The sequence below is a fragment of the Labrus bergylta genome, chromosome 4 (assembly GCF_963930695.1).
Source record: "Labrus bergylta chromosome 4, fLabBer1.1, whole genome shotgun sequence".
NCBI lineage: Eukaryota > Metazoa > Chordata > Actinopteri > Labriformes > Labridae > Labrus > Labrus bergylta.
Window position 1 is genome coordinate 32,131,244 of NC_089198.1, and position 19,470 is coordinate 32,150,713.

The following is a 19,470-nucleotide window of genomic DNA, read 5'->3' on the forward strand; positions in this document are numbered from 1 at the left end:
GTCATAACCACATCTCATCGCTGGGTGAACAGTCCTTCAGAAAGCTGCCTGTTCTCCACACCTTACTGCTGGACCACAACCTCCTGACCAGCCTGGCACTGCAGGAGGGAGCTCTGACCAATCTAACCCAGCTGGAGGTCCTCGCTCTGGGCCACAACCTCATCAGCATGGTGTGTACTTGTCCAGGGAAATATATCTGGAATTATATTTGAAATGGTTATTTTGTTTTGTATCAAAGGGATTTGGGTGATCCAGTGGGTGTTCTTCATCACTGCTTAAGATCCTCTGAGGGAGTGAATTGGAACCTAGTTTGACCTCTGACATGATTCTCTGTGTTGATTCACAGATCCAAGGTGGCTGGCTCAAAGGTAACAAGGCCCTGCGGATCCTGAAACTGGAGGGAAACAGGCTCACCAGCATCGAGTCTGGATCTTTCCCTCTGAGTGACCTCACAGATTTGAAGAGTCTGGACCTATCAGATAACCTGATAGATCATCTGGATAGAAACAGGTTACATACTGAGCTCTATTTATTCTCATTTCTTGCTACAATATCATTTATAGGTTGTAATCTTTTAGAGAAAGAAAGAGAAGTGTTTAATCAACACCAACATGATCTCTTCACTGTCCTGATCCTGTCGTTTTATTTTAGCTTTGATGGGTTATTGAGCCTGCACACTTTGGATCTGTCCAGAAACCGTCTGAGTTCTGCTCCTGTTGATGCCTTCAACTACCTTGGTTGGCTGACGAACCTCAACTTGGACCTCAACACATGGAACTGCTCCTGTCACCTGCTGGAGCTGGCCACCTTCTTGTCCAGCTTCATAGAACAACCAGGCAAGGTGCAGGAACTCCCTTTTCACATTTTTTTAGATGCAGCTTCACTTGTTTCTGGATCAAACAAATACATGATTGATGCAATAAAAACAAGAGTTTAACATTCAATTATGACTCATACCAGCAATGTTTCCTTGGTGGGAGACACATACAAGAAAAATCTTACCCCTGAAGGGAAGCTGTGTCTCAGTGCGTCGTTTAGAGCATCGTCTCTAAACCAGTGTTTAGTGTTGTTATTTTTAGTTTCTGTCATTTGTATATTAAAAACTGGAACTTGGTTGAATGCAAGGTATGATATGTGACTTTTTAGAGTAGATGGCCTATAGATGTTGCACACCACTATCTCAGGCCAAAACGTTTCTTTGCCCATACCTTCTCTATCCGTCACTGCCCTCCTCCCCAAACCTCCCTTTGTGTTCCAACAAAGTGCAGCAGGACTAGTAGGACTGATCTCCATTCTCACAGGCAGCCCAAAGATGATTCAATTGTTATTTTGTTGAAGTATTTTCTCTAGTTTGATAAATGTGTTGGTTATCCTTCAGTTGTAGATGGCACTCCGCCATTGTGCCCCTACAAACAGGGCTGGGTGGGTGAGGATGGGTTTTTATTGGGGTGGGGGGGGGGGGGGCAAGCATGTATAAAACAAGTTTGAGCCTCTGAGTGACACATTAGATCTGTAGAGCTTGGAACAACAAGCTCAGAGAGAGTATGTCTTCACTATTTTTATAAAAACTTAGAATATCCCGTTCAGTTTTTTTTTTTGTAATTTGTTTTAGATGAAAACCACCACCTTGTTTCTTTCAGGCTCTATATAATGGCCGCAGGATGGTGTGTGTGAGTGCCGACAACCCAGCTGTGACGACAGTGTTGGAGCTGACCGAGGCCAACTGTGTCCCGTCCAATCAGAACATCACGGTGCAGATAGAGACGAGAGGAGGCGTGACACCTCAGCTGTACGCTCGAGATCTGGCCATCACTGCAGTCATCTGTTTTATTGGTGAGAATGATTAACAAGACGGTGACAGGGGGTCACTCAGTCATTCAGGGGTTTAAAAACATACAAAAAATCTTAAAATCAATCTTGTATTGTATTGGAAGCCAAAGAACAGAAGCTATAACTGGGCTGATATCTTCCTGGATCCAGAAGCCTTGCTGCAGCATTTTGCACCAGTTGTATTCAGGACAGGGATGACTTGCTGATCCTGGTCAAGTTACAATAGTGATGAAAGCATGGATGAGTTTTTCAAAGTCATTAAAAGAGAGTATTGGTTTTAGTTTTGAGACGCTTTGAAGCTTGAAGAAACTGGTTGTAACTACTGAAACCTTCAAGGCACCGTCTCAGAGAGATTTGATTGTTTGGTCTTATGGGAGGATAGAATTGGGTGTTGTCTGCGTAACAGTCATTTTACCAAGAGTGAGAAATGGAGAAATGTGGCCTAGGATGTAGACTTCATATTAATCAATCAATCTTTATTTGTATAGCGCCAATTTATTACAAATGTTATCTCAAGACACTTCACCAAAAGAGCATGTCAGGAAAGGGGGAGGGGGGGTTGGGAAGCAGATGCGGACCCAGGGGTGTCTCAAAGTAACCACAAAATCGCAAAGCGATAGATTGGAAAGGGGAGAATAAAGAACAAAACTGTATAGAGCCACAACAGGCTTTCTTAATTAAATATTGCACTGAAAATGATTAACTAAACCATTGCTGCCAAGCAGCTGACTCAAAACCAAAATTGTCCAGGACACCCAGAAAACACGAAACAAAAAGCAAAGGCTGCCTGGGAGACCTTTGATAACCCAAAAGGCTGGAGTCACAACAAACTCTCCAGCACCCCAAGTTATACACTGGGAGACAGGTAATTGACATCAAATACACACAAGGTTCTTAGTTGGTGTTTATAGATACATCGACAACTTCAGAAACCACAGAGAGAACCTCTCACTACCTCTGAAGGTGAGATAATGAGTCAGCACAGAGCTCAGGGTATATAAAAACTCCCCACACCTGGGCTTAATCAAAGCCAATCAGAGACACACACACCTGATTGCAGTGAGTTGATTCTCTCACCACTCTCCGAAAGATTGAGTGCCCTCAAGCAGGTCTAGACCTTATCTATAAAGACTCAACATGAATCCATCATGAGCACTAAGAAACATTTAGCAAAGTTACAGAGGAGAGAAAAAAACTTCCTTTAAAAAGCAGAAACCTCGAGAGGAACCAGAATCATGATGAACAGACATCTGCTGAAACTGTCCAGAGGTTAAAAAGTGGGATAGAGGAATAAGGAAGAAGAAGGAGAAGGATAGAGACAAACAAAAACAATGAAAAATATGTATAGCTACATTGTCAGTGATAATGTTAAAAGTATAGGATTAGCAGTGACAGCTAAGTATGATCAGTCTAATGTTAACGATGAATATTTGGTCATAATATGTATTACTGAATGTATTCTATGTTTATTTATAATAAATTGAATTATTTGTATTTAAAAGGGACGATGCATTGATATAGATTCAATACAAAACATGAAACTGATGTGATGCAGAGACTTTATAGTGAACAGTGTATAAAATATAAAACCAAACACTTTATATATGGTATGAGGATAAATACATGTTTATACCACAATATAAAATACAAAAATGTGATATTAAAATGCTAGTTAGCATTATTATGAAGAGCTGTGCAGATGAATGTTTTTATTCTTCAGAGGCATCAGCATGTAACATCCTGTTCTGCTGTGCTTCAGGTGGTGTTGGCTTGACCCTGCTGGTAGTCCTGATCTACTATCATGTACATCGGAGGAAGAAGCTGAAAGAAAGTAAAAGACAAAAAGAAGAAGAAGTCAATCACTTAGATGTTAGTGAAAAGAGGAGAGAACTCTTCTTGCAAACAAACAACAGAAAGCCTTGGGAGAGAGAAGACGTGATGATGGATTTAAGGAGCGATGGTTATGAGAGGCAGTTCAGGTCCAGAGAGGAAGAAGACAGTGGCCATTTAATATGCCCAGACTGCACCACTGTAGGACAAAGAGGGATGGGGCTGAACCTGAACAGATGGAACGACCGGATAAATGGAGGGATGGAGCAAGATGAGGAAAGAGAGAAGAGGAGAATGAAGGTGATGATGGAGGAAGAAGGAAGGAGATTTGGGAGTCAGCCGGGAGTCTTAAACAGGGACGTTCCTCACAAAATGATTTCTCAAAACAACACAAACTCTTCCTCTCACCCACCAAAAGAAACCTTCAGTCAGAGACCAGGGACTCTCTGGACCGGCATGGAAGGAAAGGGCAGGGCGTTAGAGAGTTTACACTGTGAGAGCTGCCACAAAACATACAAACCACCAGAGCAGAACATGAAACAAGGGAGGAATCACCGAGACTTACCTTCTCAGTACAGACACATTGACAGGTATAACAACATGAACAAGTCTGAAACAATGAAGCACCAAGATTTGAGAAGAGAAACAAGAAATGTAACATTCGACCTGGAGAGGTCAAGAAGCCGAGAGCAGAGAAGTAGTCAAGACAACCAGGAGGAGGAGGAGGCCTTTGGAGACAAGGAGAGAGGAAGAGTAAAAAGACACAAAGCCAAAATCCAGTCGAGCCGGATGTTGAAGGTTAAGTTAAACTTAAACCCATTAAGAAAAAGCAAAGTCCATCCTAAGAGGAAAATCGAGCAGGGCAACACAGAGAAGAGCAGCCCAAAGAAGAGTAAAGGTAAAAGATATGATGGAAAGGAAAGGGAAGATAGGGATCGGAAAGGAAGCTTGGGTAAAGACAAAAAAGGTAGCAACAAGAAAATTGAGAAATCTTCCAAGGCTAAAAGGTCGATTGAGGATGGTGAGGAAGAAAAGGAAGAAGAAGAGAGCGAAGAAGGAAAGAAGAGCAAAACGTCCACAAAGCAGAGAGGAAGTTCTTCCAAAAAGGGGCAAAGCAGCAAGGGAAGTTCAGATGTTGACCAGGGTGAGAATACACACCTTGAGAACTCTACATTTGGCAACACCACCAACACTGATCACCAACCAGGATCAGGTACAGGTACTGGTCAGGGGCAAAGCCTGCAGGGTGGGAATATCCAGTATCAAGGAGCTGGACTGGTTCTGGGGAGTGCTCACCATTCCTCATCCCTCTCTGCCACCAACAGGAATCAATCTATCAAACCCTCCCTGATTGGTCCAGGAGGCTCTCAACTGACTGGCAGCACCTACTCTCCTCAAGGAGGCCATTTTTTCCTCAACACCATGGCCCCAAGGTCTACTGCACCCTTCCCCAACAGTTCAGCTGCTCCTAACACGGCAATCGGTCCCAACATGGCTCCAAGTGGAGCACAAGACAGCTTCATCAGACAGTCCGGGGCAGGCCTCATGCCTCCTGCTGCCTCTCTTCAAGCTAATGCGGTACATGCTAACCCTTTGCAATCAAGTGCAATGCAAACCTTTCCTATTCATACCGCCCAGCCTGCAGGACTAGCCTCAGGCTTGCCAGCAAACCCAGCTGTTGCTGCACCAGTGCAGTCCTCTTTGCAGGGCCATCTGCCTCCTGACAGCTCTCCTCTTGTTGCAAGACTGAAATCAGATCCGGTCCAGGGACCAGGCCTGCAGACTGGGGATGGGGTTCATCAGTTGCCAACCAAAGAGAGTCCCAGTGACCCTCCTCAGGCCCCTCCGGGCGTTGAGGTTTTGTCTGGGATTACCCATCAGGACCCTCCTGGACCAGTGATCACTGTAGAGAATCTGTCAAACAGTAAAAGTCAGACCAAGACTGGACATGTACCTGCTGCGTCCACAGTTGAAGGACTTGCAGCAGGGGGGTCAGGAGGAAGCATGCATTCATCAGATGTGCCTGATTCAGGTGTAGGTGTACCCAACCCAAGTGTTTCCTCCACGAGTGACGCAGTTGTAACTCCTGCACTGCTGCAGCAGGAGTATCTGTCAGAGGAAGGGGGATCCTCCCCCAGGAGGAAACTGAGACTGGTTCTTCCTGAGAAGACGTCCAGCCGACCACCTACTGCACTGGAGAGGAAAATACGCTAGCTTCTTCTTATGGATCTTTTAGCTTCAAAGAGGTCAAAAGCAATTGATTTAAAAATTAGTTTAATAATGTAACTGAGAGAAATGACTTTATAGGTTCTTAATGGGATGTGCCCTGCACCAAAACTCTGAAAAATGAGACAAAATGCATTAACATACAATGTCTTTAAAATAATATGACCATCAACCTGAACAGGAAACAAACTGAACCAGCAGTGACTTTGACCTGAGTGCTGGGTGAAGCAGGTTGCAGAGACTTTTGTGTCACTGCCGGGTTAAGTTTCAGTTTTGGCAACGAGATGTCTGTTTGCAGTGTGTCGTGTTTCACTGGTCACACTGCCGACCTCTAAATGGTGCCTACAGGCATTTCGGTGTACGCTAACCAAACCTATTCCATCTGATGTCTTAACCAGAGCTGATGTTTCCACATGCAGAGCAGAACCCTGAGTCCTCTGTCATAAACAAAACAAACAATAAACATGTTATTATGTAAAAAGGGGCTGTGTGTAGTATGTTACAACATTGGTACTTGTATGTGTGATTAGATCCTGATGAGCAGGCACACACATAGCAGCCTCTGAGTCTCTGTGTGAATGAATGAATGTTTATGATCAGCAACAACGATTCTCATGAACATGTGAGATGATGAAGCACAAGAGCTCCGGGAAAGAGACGAGCCTGAATTTATTTAAGTCATGAAAGCCGTTGTTTTGTCATTATCACATTCATTTCATAATTACATGTGCTTGCAGAAAAAATACTTTGCGCTTCTTTTTCACAGGACAGGCGAGTAGGAGACAGACTAACAACAAAATATGCAGACAAACTCACACACAGTAACTTGCAAAAAATACATTTATTGGCTGTTTTTTTTGCTCGAGTTTGTTTGCATTGTTTTTCTTGTTAGAAATTCTCTCTACATTTCACAACAATCATTAAATCAAATGCTCTGAGAAAAAAAAAGAAATAATAATAAGACATGTCGGGTGATCACAGGTCTGTAATTTGCCTCATTCATTATTTTTGTTAATCACTTTCTTTCTACATATCTGCTTTCATGCTCACTCTGCCTGTTCACCCTATGACATAAAGCATTTCTCTTCCTCATGATCTCATATGGACTCATCTTCCAGCGTGAGTGAGGACGATGATGTATTGAGGGTTGGTTCTGGTATTATTTGACAGCTGGATACTCTCAAAATCTACTTCCTTCTTTCTTGTTTGTCTAACTTTGCCTTTCACATTTCTGCATGACTCATCGTTATTCTCAATCCCTGCACCAAAAACGTGACAGTTTTGGTGCAAAGTATGCAAAGTTGAGTGATTATTGAAAGTATATAGGGATTGAGTGTTTATTTATTTTTTACAACACTATTGTGAACTACTTTGAACTGTAAATGATCTGTGCACCAGATTTGAGGAGAATGTACCTTTTTATTTGAACTCCTAAAAGATATGTAGTGCAGCTCCTTCTTGTTGCCATAGGGGGGCGCTGTTTACCTTCAAAGGCATGCTATGCCTCCATGTCACTGTAATATCTTTTTTTTTTTCAGAGATGGAAGGGAAATGTCACTGGCTGGCAAACAAATACAAATTAAAGAGAAGAATCTGATCTGCCATGTGGACGACCTAAGTATTCTGCAAAAGACAGCAGTTTTTTGACATTTGGTATCATCTTTCAAAATATCAAAATAGTCAAATGTTTAGGACTGTCACTCATGAGAAACCTTCACATTGTGTGGAGCCGGAGGTTTTTTATCAACATTTTAGAAGAAAGTTTCTAGTCCTGATAGTGGAGATTATCAGGACAAGACTCTTTGTTTTCCGCACCTAAAATAAAGAATTGTTACTAAATATGAGCGTGCACTTACACCTGGACTACAACACCAACACAACCTATTGTTAGCAATGTAAGTGTGTTCCCAGGCATTCTTGTGTTAGATGCAAATGTTAAATGCAAGAAAGGAAAAGCCTGGTGGGCTCTGACTCACCCCCACGCCCACTGCAGGTAGTTTTTTTTAATTTAAAAAAAACATAAAACTGCATTTAAATTGTGATTTATTCAAATGCCAACACTATGAGCATCACTTTGGACACAGTTTCTGATCTTTCTTTGTGTTGCTGTTGTAAAATGTATGGATATTGATTATTCATTATGATGCATGCAAGTGTCAATCAGACGGATAACCAGAGGATGAGGACAACTGGAGCTCCTGTTGAACCATTAACACCATACCATTGACTCAGACTGCAACATGAGGCAAGCCATCACTCGGATGTTCTTCACCTGCTATGTTTTAACCACAGACTGTACAAACATGGGCGTGGTGATCAGTGATGTCACCCATTGGTTTCTGAGGCCATATTGAAAACAGTGGCTCAAACTAACTTTCTGTCAACCTAGTAACAACAAAACAAAAACAAAAACATTTCAACAAAGAGTTCTGTATATTTAAGGGTGTGGCAGAGGTCCTGCTCCAGAAACAAATGGGTAATGTCACCCTGACTGTATACATTTAATATACAGTCTATGATGATGTCATTGTAACCTGGGTGTTCATGACTTCTGGAGCAGACAGCCTCAAGTGGACACTCGAGGAACTGCATTTTTTTTTTTGCACTTCTTTGCTTAATTTTTTAACACTGCAGGTTGATGCTGGGGTTTAAGCTTGTACCTGACATAACACTTGTGGATAGTAAGAATGTTATTGTGGATATCTGAAATGCTGATTTTAAAAAAGGACAAATTGCACTGCAGATACCTGAGATGTATATCCAGTCTAGCTTTTAAATGTTAAAACCGCTCACCACAGGAGACACTGAAGCAGGAAAGTTGTGGACGTTTAAACATTGCACTGAAAAAAAGGTCAAAGGATGGGAGGTAACTGCAGAGTGTAACCATACAGCTGTAAAATGACTAAATATTTTATATCATCTGACAAATAGCACTAAAATGTTTCATTTGTTTTGTACATTGAGGGGATGTAATTCATTGTATCAAATGTGCACTAAATTAAAAAGTACAGTCACAGAGAGTCAGAGAAATAATAAAATAACAGTAAAAATGAAACTGAACATAGTGCCGGCTCATTCATCGGACAACAGTCCTGATCCCAACTGTGCATGTTGTTCCCCTCTCTCTCCTCTACATTTCCTGTCTCTCTGTATCTGTCCTGTCCACTAAAGGCCAAAAAATCTTCTTTTAAACTGTGATCTAAAAGTTTCTCAGACTTGACTTAATCTGTGGAGCACACGATGTAGAAGTTTTATTAAAAACTACAAGAAAAAGTGTATTTAAAACTTCTTGACAGGACCTGATCCGAGCTAACGTACAGAGGTTAAAAATACATATTTTTAAGACTTCAAAGACTTTTTGTTTTTTACAGCTTTGCTACCTTGAGGCCAGCGGGACACAAAAACAAAGTGTGCTGTGTCGCAGTGGAGCTAAAGGTGTACATTATTATGTGCAGGTAATTAAAGCGACTGTCACAAAGCGTTCAGAAATAAACAGCATGAAAGAGGCAGGTTTGGGAGTAATGGCTGCACATCAATGCAGCCCTGACTTTATTCTCAAACACATTATTAGAATCTAAAAATAAGAAAATCTTCATGGTTGTTGTTGCCCAGAGTCCTTTCATCTGCCAAAAAACACAATAATACAAAGAGATACAGGGCGAGAGAGAGACGTCTCTCATTATCTTCATCATAATTAACACTAAAAACAAAACTTGATTTGAGTAAAAGAACAACATTAAAAACAGCCCACCCAGCAACAGTTATAGTTTTTTTTTGTTTAAATAGCCTCTGTACACAGAGAAAAAGAGATGACAAAAGAGACCATGCAGACCAATCAAAAACACTCTCTCTCTCTTCTCATTAACACTTCACACACTCTCACACACACTCACGCAGTCTGGATCAGAATCAATATCATCAGCAGACATATGCCAGGAGGAGCAGGCTGTCATCTTACAAAGAAGTATTTTTGTTTCTTTTTTTTTTTTCCAACAAAGAATTGTTTGACATTTCATCATTTCAAGGACTAAAATACATCGGATTCCTACCAGGCAGATCTGAGAACGAGGACAGCTCTTTAATCGTACACGATTATTCACGGTCAGCGCTGGGTTAACAAACAAACAGCTTCAGGTGCTGCTCCACCTCTTCCTCCTTTTTGTCTTCAGCTCAATAAAGCAGTGTGAATTCTTTTTTTTGCTGATCAGAATCACAAATATGATTTCTGTCTCTACTGACAGCGAGTCGCACGCAGGGTCCGAAATTAACTTTTTGACTCACCGGCCAAGAAGGCAGGTAGATGAAAAAAATTCACCGGCCAAACATATTTTTTTACCGGCCAAAATGACAAATTGTGTTTTTGTGTCCTATACGCATGTGTTACAGTGCATTTAATTGAGAAGGCATTATGTCCTGTTTAATCAATAACAGATTTAAGTCACAGATTCGATCATTTCATCAGATCAGGAAATTGAGAAATTGTAAATTGCTGGCCTTTTTTTAATTTATTTTTTTATGTATTATTTGTAGGCAGCAGTGAAATGTACTCTCCAAACGAAAAAATCTACCCGCATTTGGTGCTTGGCGGGTGTTCATTTCGGACCCTGTCCACACGGCATCGACGCCAGTGAGAAACACGATTGGTAGTATTTGGTTACAAACCGTCTGTTCATGAGCTGTGAGTTCTCTTCACTATGGCTGTACACAGCGACTAGGAGGTTCAAAATCAATTGGCTTTAATAGACAGCTCAAACATTTATGTTACAGGATTTACACTTGCTCTGCGGAGCCTTTTGGGACTGACGCTGAACACCATCTTTACATTTTCAGGAGCTAGGTGTAAACTTTAAGGGCAGACAGAAAACTAGACTAGAATATATTTTCTGATCATAAACACCTATAATCATGGTTCACAGCACAGGACCCGCCCCACCTCTCCTTGTACACACACATTTTCAATTTGAATCATAGCACTTAAGACTATAAATAAGTAATACCGGTCATCAGACCAGCCGTGAGGATGTAGGGATCTGAACATAAGTACTTCCTCATGTTCTGATCACAGTTGTCCCTTTAGAGACGGACTGGTAATGAGCTGATTTTTCTACTGTTTGGCCTTAAGTATGAAGTGCTAAGCACCTAAGTGCACGCTTAAGTGGTTTTGATGAGTCCACTCAGTCCTCTGTGGGATCAGGTTGCAGGAGGCTGGTCTGGGCTTCATGTGGAGATGAGATTAGAGGTTTCCTTGGTGTGGCAGTAGAAGGGCATGGTTGTAGTTTGGTGTCACTTTGTCTTGAGATTAGCTCAGATACAGATGTTTGTCTCTCTGAAGACCTCTGCAGGAAAAGAAGGAGGCGAGAGTTAGTCCACAGGATTGAGTCCACTAGATGTCTCATTGTTTCATACATCCAGGATAACAGCAGAACATCAGGATGACACATCTTCCAATTGAAGGTTTTAGAAATTAACATTTCTTAAAGGCTTTATATTTTTTTGATCCAGCAGAAGTCGCCCTTGAGCACCGGCATGAAACCAAAACAACTTGCGCTGCATTGTTGTGTTAGCATGCTAATGCTAGTGATCTTTATTATGCTGGTATCTTCACACTGCATGTAAATTTACCTGAAATGAGCGTGATCTAGAAACACAGTTAAGCAGTGAGTACAGTATGTTATTCTTCTTTTCTCTAGTCCCTCAATTAAACAACTTTTATACACGAGGGGAGGAGTCAGCCGGCCGTCCGGGCGATGTAAACAAAGTGAAGATAGGACTCTGAAAACATCACAGACAGTGGGACTCGGGTGTTACACCCATTGTAGACAGTCATGACTCACAGAGTTATTTTCAGAGGATATACTTGATTTATATTACATTTAAGTGTGAAAAATCACATAGAAAAACTTTAAACAGCTGTGTTAAATAGTTGATTCTGATTAGCCAATTACCCATATCAACAGTTTGCTATATCTGGATTACATAAGTAGCTGTGTAATAAGTGAGGGATACTCTATAGTGGAGGACCCCCTGAGGGTAAGACAAAACCCTTCCCCTTCATGTCTGGGCCCTGCTCACCCTGTCGGGGTTCCACTCCATTAAAACAACCTGCTCACTATACTCGTGTAAACGGTCCGTCAGCGCCCATTCACACTGGATCCGTTTCTGGAATGTGAGCGCAGCGGAGCGCACCCATGACACATCACAGGAGAACTACAAGATCCCGCGGGAATAAAGAGAAAAACATGCAAACAACATGTTGCTTTGTCTCTCTGAGGGTGCATTGTTGTTCAATCGGTTCCTGTTTTGACGTCATGTTGATAAAGTGATGAAAAATACGACCGGGAGTCTGTATATTGAGTTTTATTTTGAAATTGACAGGATGCCTTGTCTGACTTCCTGTCCGGGCTCTCATATTCCGTCGAACTTGACGCGTGCCTGCAGCGTCGATAATAGACTCGCTGCGTATTTGAAACGGAGCAGAGCATAGTGGCGTTGGTGGCTCGCTCCAGAGACGGACTGCGGCGTCCGCTGTGTGAGCACAATGATTGACTAGAGTGGAAGCTAACCACAGCGTAGTGCGCATGTGTGAATTCTGGGTTAAGAGTTGTAGGTCAGCGCTCTTCTTAGATTAAATTGAACAGCTGGACAGTAATACATACCCGTTGCCATGGTAATCAGTGCTCCAGTCCAGAGAGGGGTGGTGGTTTGGTGTGTGTCGACCCATCTGGTGGTAGTCCACTGATGATGACATCACTGCACCACCATTTAGCATACCTCCACCCATTGGCTGATAGTCAGACTGGTGGTAACCCTGAAAAAGAGAGAGACAATGAGTCATTCAACATTCAAAATTCAACATTATGTAAATGGTTAAATCGACTTGAGCTTGTAAAGCGCTTTTATATTCTTCTGACTACTCAAAGCTCTTTTACACCGCAGGTCACACCTACACATTCACACACTGATGGTAGAGGCTGCTGAGTAAAGAGTCCATCAGTATTAACTCATCCATTCATACACATTCACACACTGATGGTAGAGGCTGCTGAGTAAAGAGTCCATCAGTATTAACTCATCCATTCATACACATTCACACACAGCCGACGAAGCAAAGGGAGAAATTTGGGGTTAAGTGTCTTGCTCAAGGACACATCGGACATGTGGCTGCAGGAGATGAGTGTCGAACCCCTGACCCTCCAGTTGAAATAGGACAAACTCTACAATAGATCCACAGCCATCACAAGAGAGACAACAGCGCCGTGTCTGTGTGCATGTCTGAATGTGTGTGTATGTGAAGGCCCCGCTGTTTCTCTAGAGTTCCTGATTCCTCAACACTGACGGCCGAGCTTCGTTGCGGCGCTGTTGCGGAATCACACTCTGAAAAAGGGCCAAAGAAAAGTTTTGTTTTGGTCCCAGAGACTGCCGCTTAAGTATGTACCCTAAGAGACGCATAGTATACCATTAAAGTCTTTCTATTTGATTTTTCACACTTAAATATAATATAAATGAAGTATATCCTCTGAAAATAACTCAGGGTGTAACACCCGAGTCTCACTGTCTGTGATGTTTTCAGAGTCCTATCTTCACTTTGTTTACATCGCCCGGACGGCCGGCTGACTCCTCCCCTCTTGTATAAAAGTTGTTTAATTGAGGGACTAGAGAAAAGAAGAATAACATACTGTACTCACTGCTTAACTGTGTTTCTAGATCACGATCATTTCAGGTAAATTTACATGCAGTGTGAAGATACGAGCATAATAAAGATCACTAGCATTAGCATGCTAACACAACAATGCAGCGCAAGTTGTTTTGGTTTCATGCTGGTGCTCAAGGGTGACATCTGCTGGATCAAAAAATCACATATAAAGCCTTTAATGCCAAATTGCTGCTTTTGAGTTTTTCAGTGTATATATATATATTTTTTGCCATAATCAAAACACAACGACTAATGCTGTAAACAAAAATCCTTTAAAATGTATCTCAACAAGGTTTTTTATTTTTGTCAATGTTGAATACATTTTATTTATGCTTTTTAACAGAGACAGCGATGTTAATCACTTCCTTATCAAGGTCCTTTTTAATCAATCTCCACACCATGTGCATCACCTGTTTTCTATCTGTTCCTGTTGTCGATTAAACTACTTGTAGCAGCTCCAGCTTTAAGAGAGAAGAACTTCTTTTAAAAATCTGTCAGATATGTCACAGGATCATTACCAGTGATTTATGTTTCAAATGTCTTGCTGATTTTATCATCGGTCAAGGAGGAGAAGGAGGTGAGGACTAGGGAGGAGGAGATGTAAAGTTTAGAGGAGATAAGGAAGTAAGGGAACAAGAGTAGGAGGAGAGGGAGTAGGAGGTGAGCGTCTAACCAAAATATACTTGATGGAGCAGAGACAAATTCAAAAGAGGGGTAAACGAGTGGGTGCAATGTGAGGAGTGTGTTTTTGTGTGTGTGTGTGTGTGTGGGAGAGAGAGAGAGAGAGATAGAGAGAGAGATAGAGAGAGAGAGAGAGAGAGAGGGGAGGGGGAGGGAGAGAGAGAGAGCGAGAGAGGGAGAAGCTGAAAGGGAAGTTAATCTGAGTGTTGTGAGTGAAAGAGGAGAAAGAGGAGGACAGCAGGTGGTTGGGTTCTCCCCCCTCTCCACCCCCTCTCCTCCTCTACCTCACCTATTCATCCATTGTTGAGCAAATTCTTCTCCTTCACTCCTTCACAAAGACCCCATCTGCCTCTTTTGTCTCTCTCTCTCCCCCCCTTTCTCCCTTCCCCCATCATTTCTCACTCTTCACTCAGCAAAAAAAAAGTTTACAGCTCTGTCACTGTGTCCTCTCTTTTTTTTTTTTTTTTTTTTTTTTTTTTACTTTTTAGCCTAACTATATGCAAAATTGGGCAGAGAAATGGGGATTATAGGAGTGTGGGATTTAAACATGAACAATAAAAATGGGGATGAAATGGGATGTAAGATCCCCCAATTTTAAACCATTTTAGAAATCACTCTCTGTATAAAATATTTAACATTTATACATCAGCTCCTCATCTTCCACATCCTCCTGGCCTGATAGAGCTACAGTCAAAATAACTCCTGACAGTGTACATGAGGGGATGGTTGATGGACTGATTGACAGACTGTGTTACATTTTTAAACAAGTTAGTCAGGGACAAACAAAATGAGATGAAGGATTCAGAAAAAAACTGTGAAACAAACTGTGTCCCAATCAAAAACTGAGACTAAAACCAAAGTTTTAGTAATGAGTTGTAGATTGAGTGTATGACTCACCTGGGAGATGGCAGGTGAATGGGTCATCCCCAGTGAGTGTCCAGATAGCTGCTGATGCTGATGGTGTGGACTGTGCAGCCCCCCCAGGTGCGCCTGGCTGTGGAGAGGAGGGCTGACTTGGAGAGGAGGGCTGGACGCCGCTGCCATGTTGCCCAGGGACAGAGCTCCCTGGTGGGGGACGCTGGGCCGTGGAACCATCCCCCTGGAGGACAGAGCCTGGAGCTGAGGGTGGATCTGAGTGTGGGGCGGGGGCAGGTGGGGGCCGGGGCTGGAGGCGTGGGAAGGGTGAGACGGGTGAGGGTAAGACATGTACATGCCCGGGTGCTGATGGGGAGGGAGAGAGTGAGGGTGAGGGTGGGAATGGGCGAGTGGACTGGAGGAAGGGTGGTGGCTTGGGTGGCCGGGGTAGACTGAAGGTTTGGGTGTGAACATTGAGGTAGAAGAGGAAGATGTGGAGGGAGAGTGGGACGGCTTCATTTCAGAGGGGTCATTGTAACTCTGCAAAACAAAGTGCAACAACAGAAAATCAGTTTTCGGGCACGAGAGTGACACATTTACAACTTTTAGCAACATCTCAATGCCAATAAAGTGTGTGTGTGTGTGTGTGTGTGTGTGTGTGTGTGTGTGTGTGTGTGGTACCTGTGAAACCAGGCTAGCTCTGTATGCAGCCAGTTGCTTCAGGTACTCCTTCTTAGCCGTCTCTGTCCTTTTCTTGTACAACTGAAAACACAAAAACATTTTACTTCTAACGACCAAACAAACATTTATGACAGTTTACAAACATGAACAAACACTCTGTCTTCAATCACAACATTTCCCTCAGCTGACATCTTAAACACTTAACCACAATCATGACATCCTGAGGGAGCCACCACAACTCTTCTCCGAGTCTAAAAAATGAGCTTGACGTGCCAATTGGAACAATTTTGCAAACTGAGAAATGATGGTTGGTCTCAGCGGTATTGTTTGAGCTGATTTCTCTCTGCTCAGCTGATGATTCCTGTCACACATGCTGAAGATTCACTTTTCCCTCACAATCATCATTCTTGGTTTTATTGAACAGGATAGACATGTGAAGTCTCTCTCCTGGGCTTTCTGTTTGATTCATCTGCGAAAAAGAAACACGGCCAAGAGTCCAGAGCCATGCTGGCTCCTCTGTGATGCAGCAATGGAGGCTCTGGGGAAAAATTTAAATCAGCATGCTCATAGTCTCTTAATGATAAGGCTTCAATGCAGATATAATGTTTATAATGTTTAGCTTATTTTTAGCATGCCATCACATCCTTCTTTGCACATGTAATGAAGCAGAGCTGAGAAAGATATAAATATAATAACAGTATCGATATTTTTTTTAAATAATTATCATTGCATGAATATTGCATTTTGACCAGAAAGCTCAAACTCGGGGTGTCCACAAAGTTAACATACTTTGGTGTGGTGAACATACATTTCCCACTAAATCTTTTTCAGAGATAAATCTAGCTCTTTGCATTTTTTGTGTGTAACTTTTCGTTCTATAAATCTAAAACCTCTATGAAAAAAAAAATACATTTGGAAATATGAAAAAGATCTGCAAATGTCCACGCTATGTACGTTTTGTACTATCAAACAGGCTAAAGTGAATCCACTTTTTATTTGTGTACCTTTGTGGATCTCCATTATCCAACTGTGGATTTGTTTTTGAGTAAAAGTAGTTTATTGTAAATAAGTAAATTACTCTTCTGACTACTCAAACTGTTTTTACACCGCAGGTCACGCCTACACATTCACACACTGATGGTAGAGGCTGCTGTTTAAATTCATACACATTCACACGCTGGGTTAAGTGTCTTTCCCAAGGACACATCGGACATGTGGCTGCAGGAGCGGCTGAACAACTGCCACAGCTGCCCCGCAAACTTTTGTGAACATGATTGATTGTTTTTTGTTTTTGATTGATTAATTTATTTTTGTGTCATGCACACAAAGGGCCCAACCCTTATGGGCTTATAAGACACCAAAGAATTCAGTTGCAGTGGTTCACATTTACAAATCATAACATTACAAAGTTGCCGGCTCCTGTCACAGTTCAGTCTTAAACAATGTGTTCTGTCTTCTTTCCCAGGCTTTACAAACAAAATCTGCTATAACAAAGGTTCCTTTTTCAAAACACAACTCAAGTTTTTTTTAAATCGTCTAGCCAAAAGAAATCAATGTAAATTGAAGACATTCTTTTAAAAAGAACATCCCTGATGTCAGCATACATCTCGTTTTCAGTTTCTCCTAACTCACACAACAAACAAACTCGATCTTCCTCTGGAATGGCATTAAACCTGCCGGTCTCTCCAGCTAAAGGCAATGTTCCTGAACGTAGCTGAAACGTTTATATTTGACCGGTCATAACAATGGGACTCATCTTCTGAATTTCACATTTGAGTGGTACAATGAATGATATCTACCTCTACGCTGAATATGTTATTTTAACAACAGTGTGTTATTATGGGATAGCAGGAGACGTGCTCAGATAAAGAGGGAGGACTTACCTGTTTCTGTTCCTCTCCCAGTCCATCCCACATGGAGGCCACGATCTTTGACACCTCGCCAAAGGTGGCGTTTGGGTTCTGGGCCTTGATGTTGGCCTGGGTGTCCCTGAAGAATAAGGCGTAGGCAGACACCGGCTTCACTGGCTCGTTAGGGTCCTTTCGCTTCTTCTTCTTTGGTGTTTTGGCTTTCTTAGTGATGTCTACAGACGCTGGTCTCTTCTCTGCTACACTGCCCAGCTGAGAGAAGAAAAGAAAAGGTTGAAGTGTCACGCAGGCTGGGATGAAACGAGACGTGTGGAGGGGGAAATATGAAGTGTGCTTCTGGACCAGAACTAGAAAATCTGTTTTTATTGACAAGCTGGTGAAATGTAATAAAATACTGGCACTTTGTGATGGCGGGGTAACCAAACTAGCGCTGGTGCTAACATTGCTAACTGGACTTTTTACACACTAACACACACACACACACACACACAGTTACTCTCCCACAATGTGGACGAGCAGAGACGCCTGAACAGATGACAGAGGTCAATGCTGCTTCAAACAACCCTACAACGACACAAACAACTTTTGGACCTCGAGTCGGTAGGAAAACCCTAAAAATCAACTGGTCATTGCAGAGGAATGGTGAGAGAACGTTTGCATGTGAAGGACATCGTTGTTGACTTGGCGTGCTCATGACAGCCTTAACAGTGTGTTTTAATGTTGATGATGTTTAGACTAGGCCATAAAAAACAAACTAATTTATCCACCTTATATTATAAAACACAATGTCCCTATTCTCCTACATCTGTGGTTTATTTACTTGGGCTTCCCTGTCCAGTTTGATTAACTTGTCATATGTCATATCATCATGTCATTGTTTATTTTTTCCCCTCTTAAGTGTGGCAGTAAATCACGCTCTTGGTCATTAAGTCTCAGTAGTGTGTAGTAGTGGTTTGTATAATTCATTTATCAGTATAGATATCATTAAGTGTTATTTCACTTAACCGATGTATTTTCAAAGTATACAAGAAGTTTCTCTGTTTTCTTTCTCTGATCATTCCTGAAGAAAGTGTATCTACTTATAATCCTGCTTATCTACAACTTATTCCTCCCTTCATAAGCAATTCAGATAAAAAATATGATTCATAAAATTCCTTAGTACAGTAATGGTTTCATTTTCCCAGAATATGAGCAGTCAGGGTACTTGTATCAGAGCGAGGGAGCTGATTTCCATCTTATCAATATGCAGAAAGAATGGGCCTATTATGACACATAACATTAACATAAAAACAACTCTCCAGTACACACACACACACACACACACACACACACACACACACACACACACACACACACACACACACACACACACACACATACCCTGAGTCCGTCATCATTGTCGTCCTCGTGTGCTGAGCTGGAGGGAGATGGTGTAGCAGATTTACTTCCAGGAGGTGAAGGGGAATTGTGGGCAATATAGTTCCTTCCATGCCCCAGCTGTGATTGGTTGATGGTGGACAACTGACTCTGCTGGCTCATGCCTGATTGGCTCCTGGGTCCAAGTGCTGCGTCGATTGGCTGCTGGCTGCTGGTAAACCGAGAGTCAGAGTTCACCATCTGCTGCATCTGTGCAAGACATAAAATGTTGATGACTGTTAGTAAATGGTAAAAAATCACATTTTCACAATATTCCAGTGTGCAACTGGACCTTTTTAAATAAGTGTAGCAACTCCCTCATTATTAAAAAGGCCATATGTGCTAACAGTCTATTGAGTCAAAGCTTTTGGTGGCATTCATTCTGAACAA

The 19,470-nt window shown here is 42.1% G+C and overlaps 2 protein-coding genes across 2 annotated transcripts in view; one reads left to right on the forward strand and one right to left on the reverse strand.

Annotated features, from left to right (window-relative positions):
- Positions 1–1,646: 1,646 nt before the first annotated feature.
- On the forward strand, positions 1,647–6,344 carry lrrc53 (leucine rich repeat containing 53). Its single transcript, XM_065954387.1, has 2 exons — positions 1,647–1,833; positions 3,590–6,344. Exons 1-2 carry the CDS (start codon positions 1,662–1,664, stop codon positions 5,872–5,874), a joined length of 2,457 nt encoding a protein of 818 aa, XP_065810459.1. The 5' UTR covers positions 1,647–1,661; the 3' UTR covers positions 5,875–6,344.
- Positions 6,345–9,397: 3,053 nt separating this feature from the next.
- Positions 9,398–19,470, reverse strand: part of tox (thymocyte selection-associated high mobility group box) — a 46,160-nt gene continuing 36,087 nt past the window's right edge. The window contains exons 5-10 of the mRNA XM_020629969.3: positions 19,045–19,290; positions 17,680–17,916; positions 15,797–15,877; positions 15,158–15,655; positions 12,543–12,694; positions 9,398–11,222 (exon numbers count right to left, since the gene is read on the reverse strand). Coding sequence (XP_020485625.2) covers positions 11,186–11,222; positions 12,543–12,694; positions 15,158–15,655; positions 15,797–15,877; positions 17,680–17,916; positions 19,045–19,290 — 1,251 coding nt within the window. The 3' untranslated portion in view covers positions 9,398–11,185. The remainder of the gene's footprint in view (positions 11,223–12,542; positions 12,695–15,157; positions 15,656–15,796; positions 15,878–17,679; positions 17,917–19,044; positions 19,291–19,470) is intronic.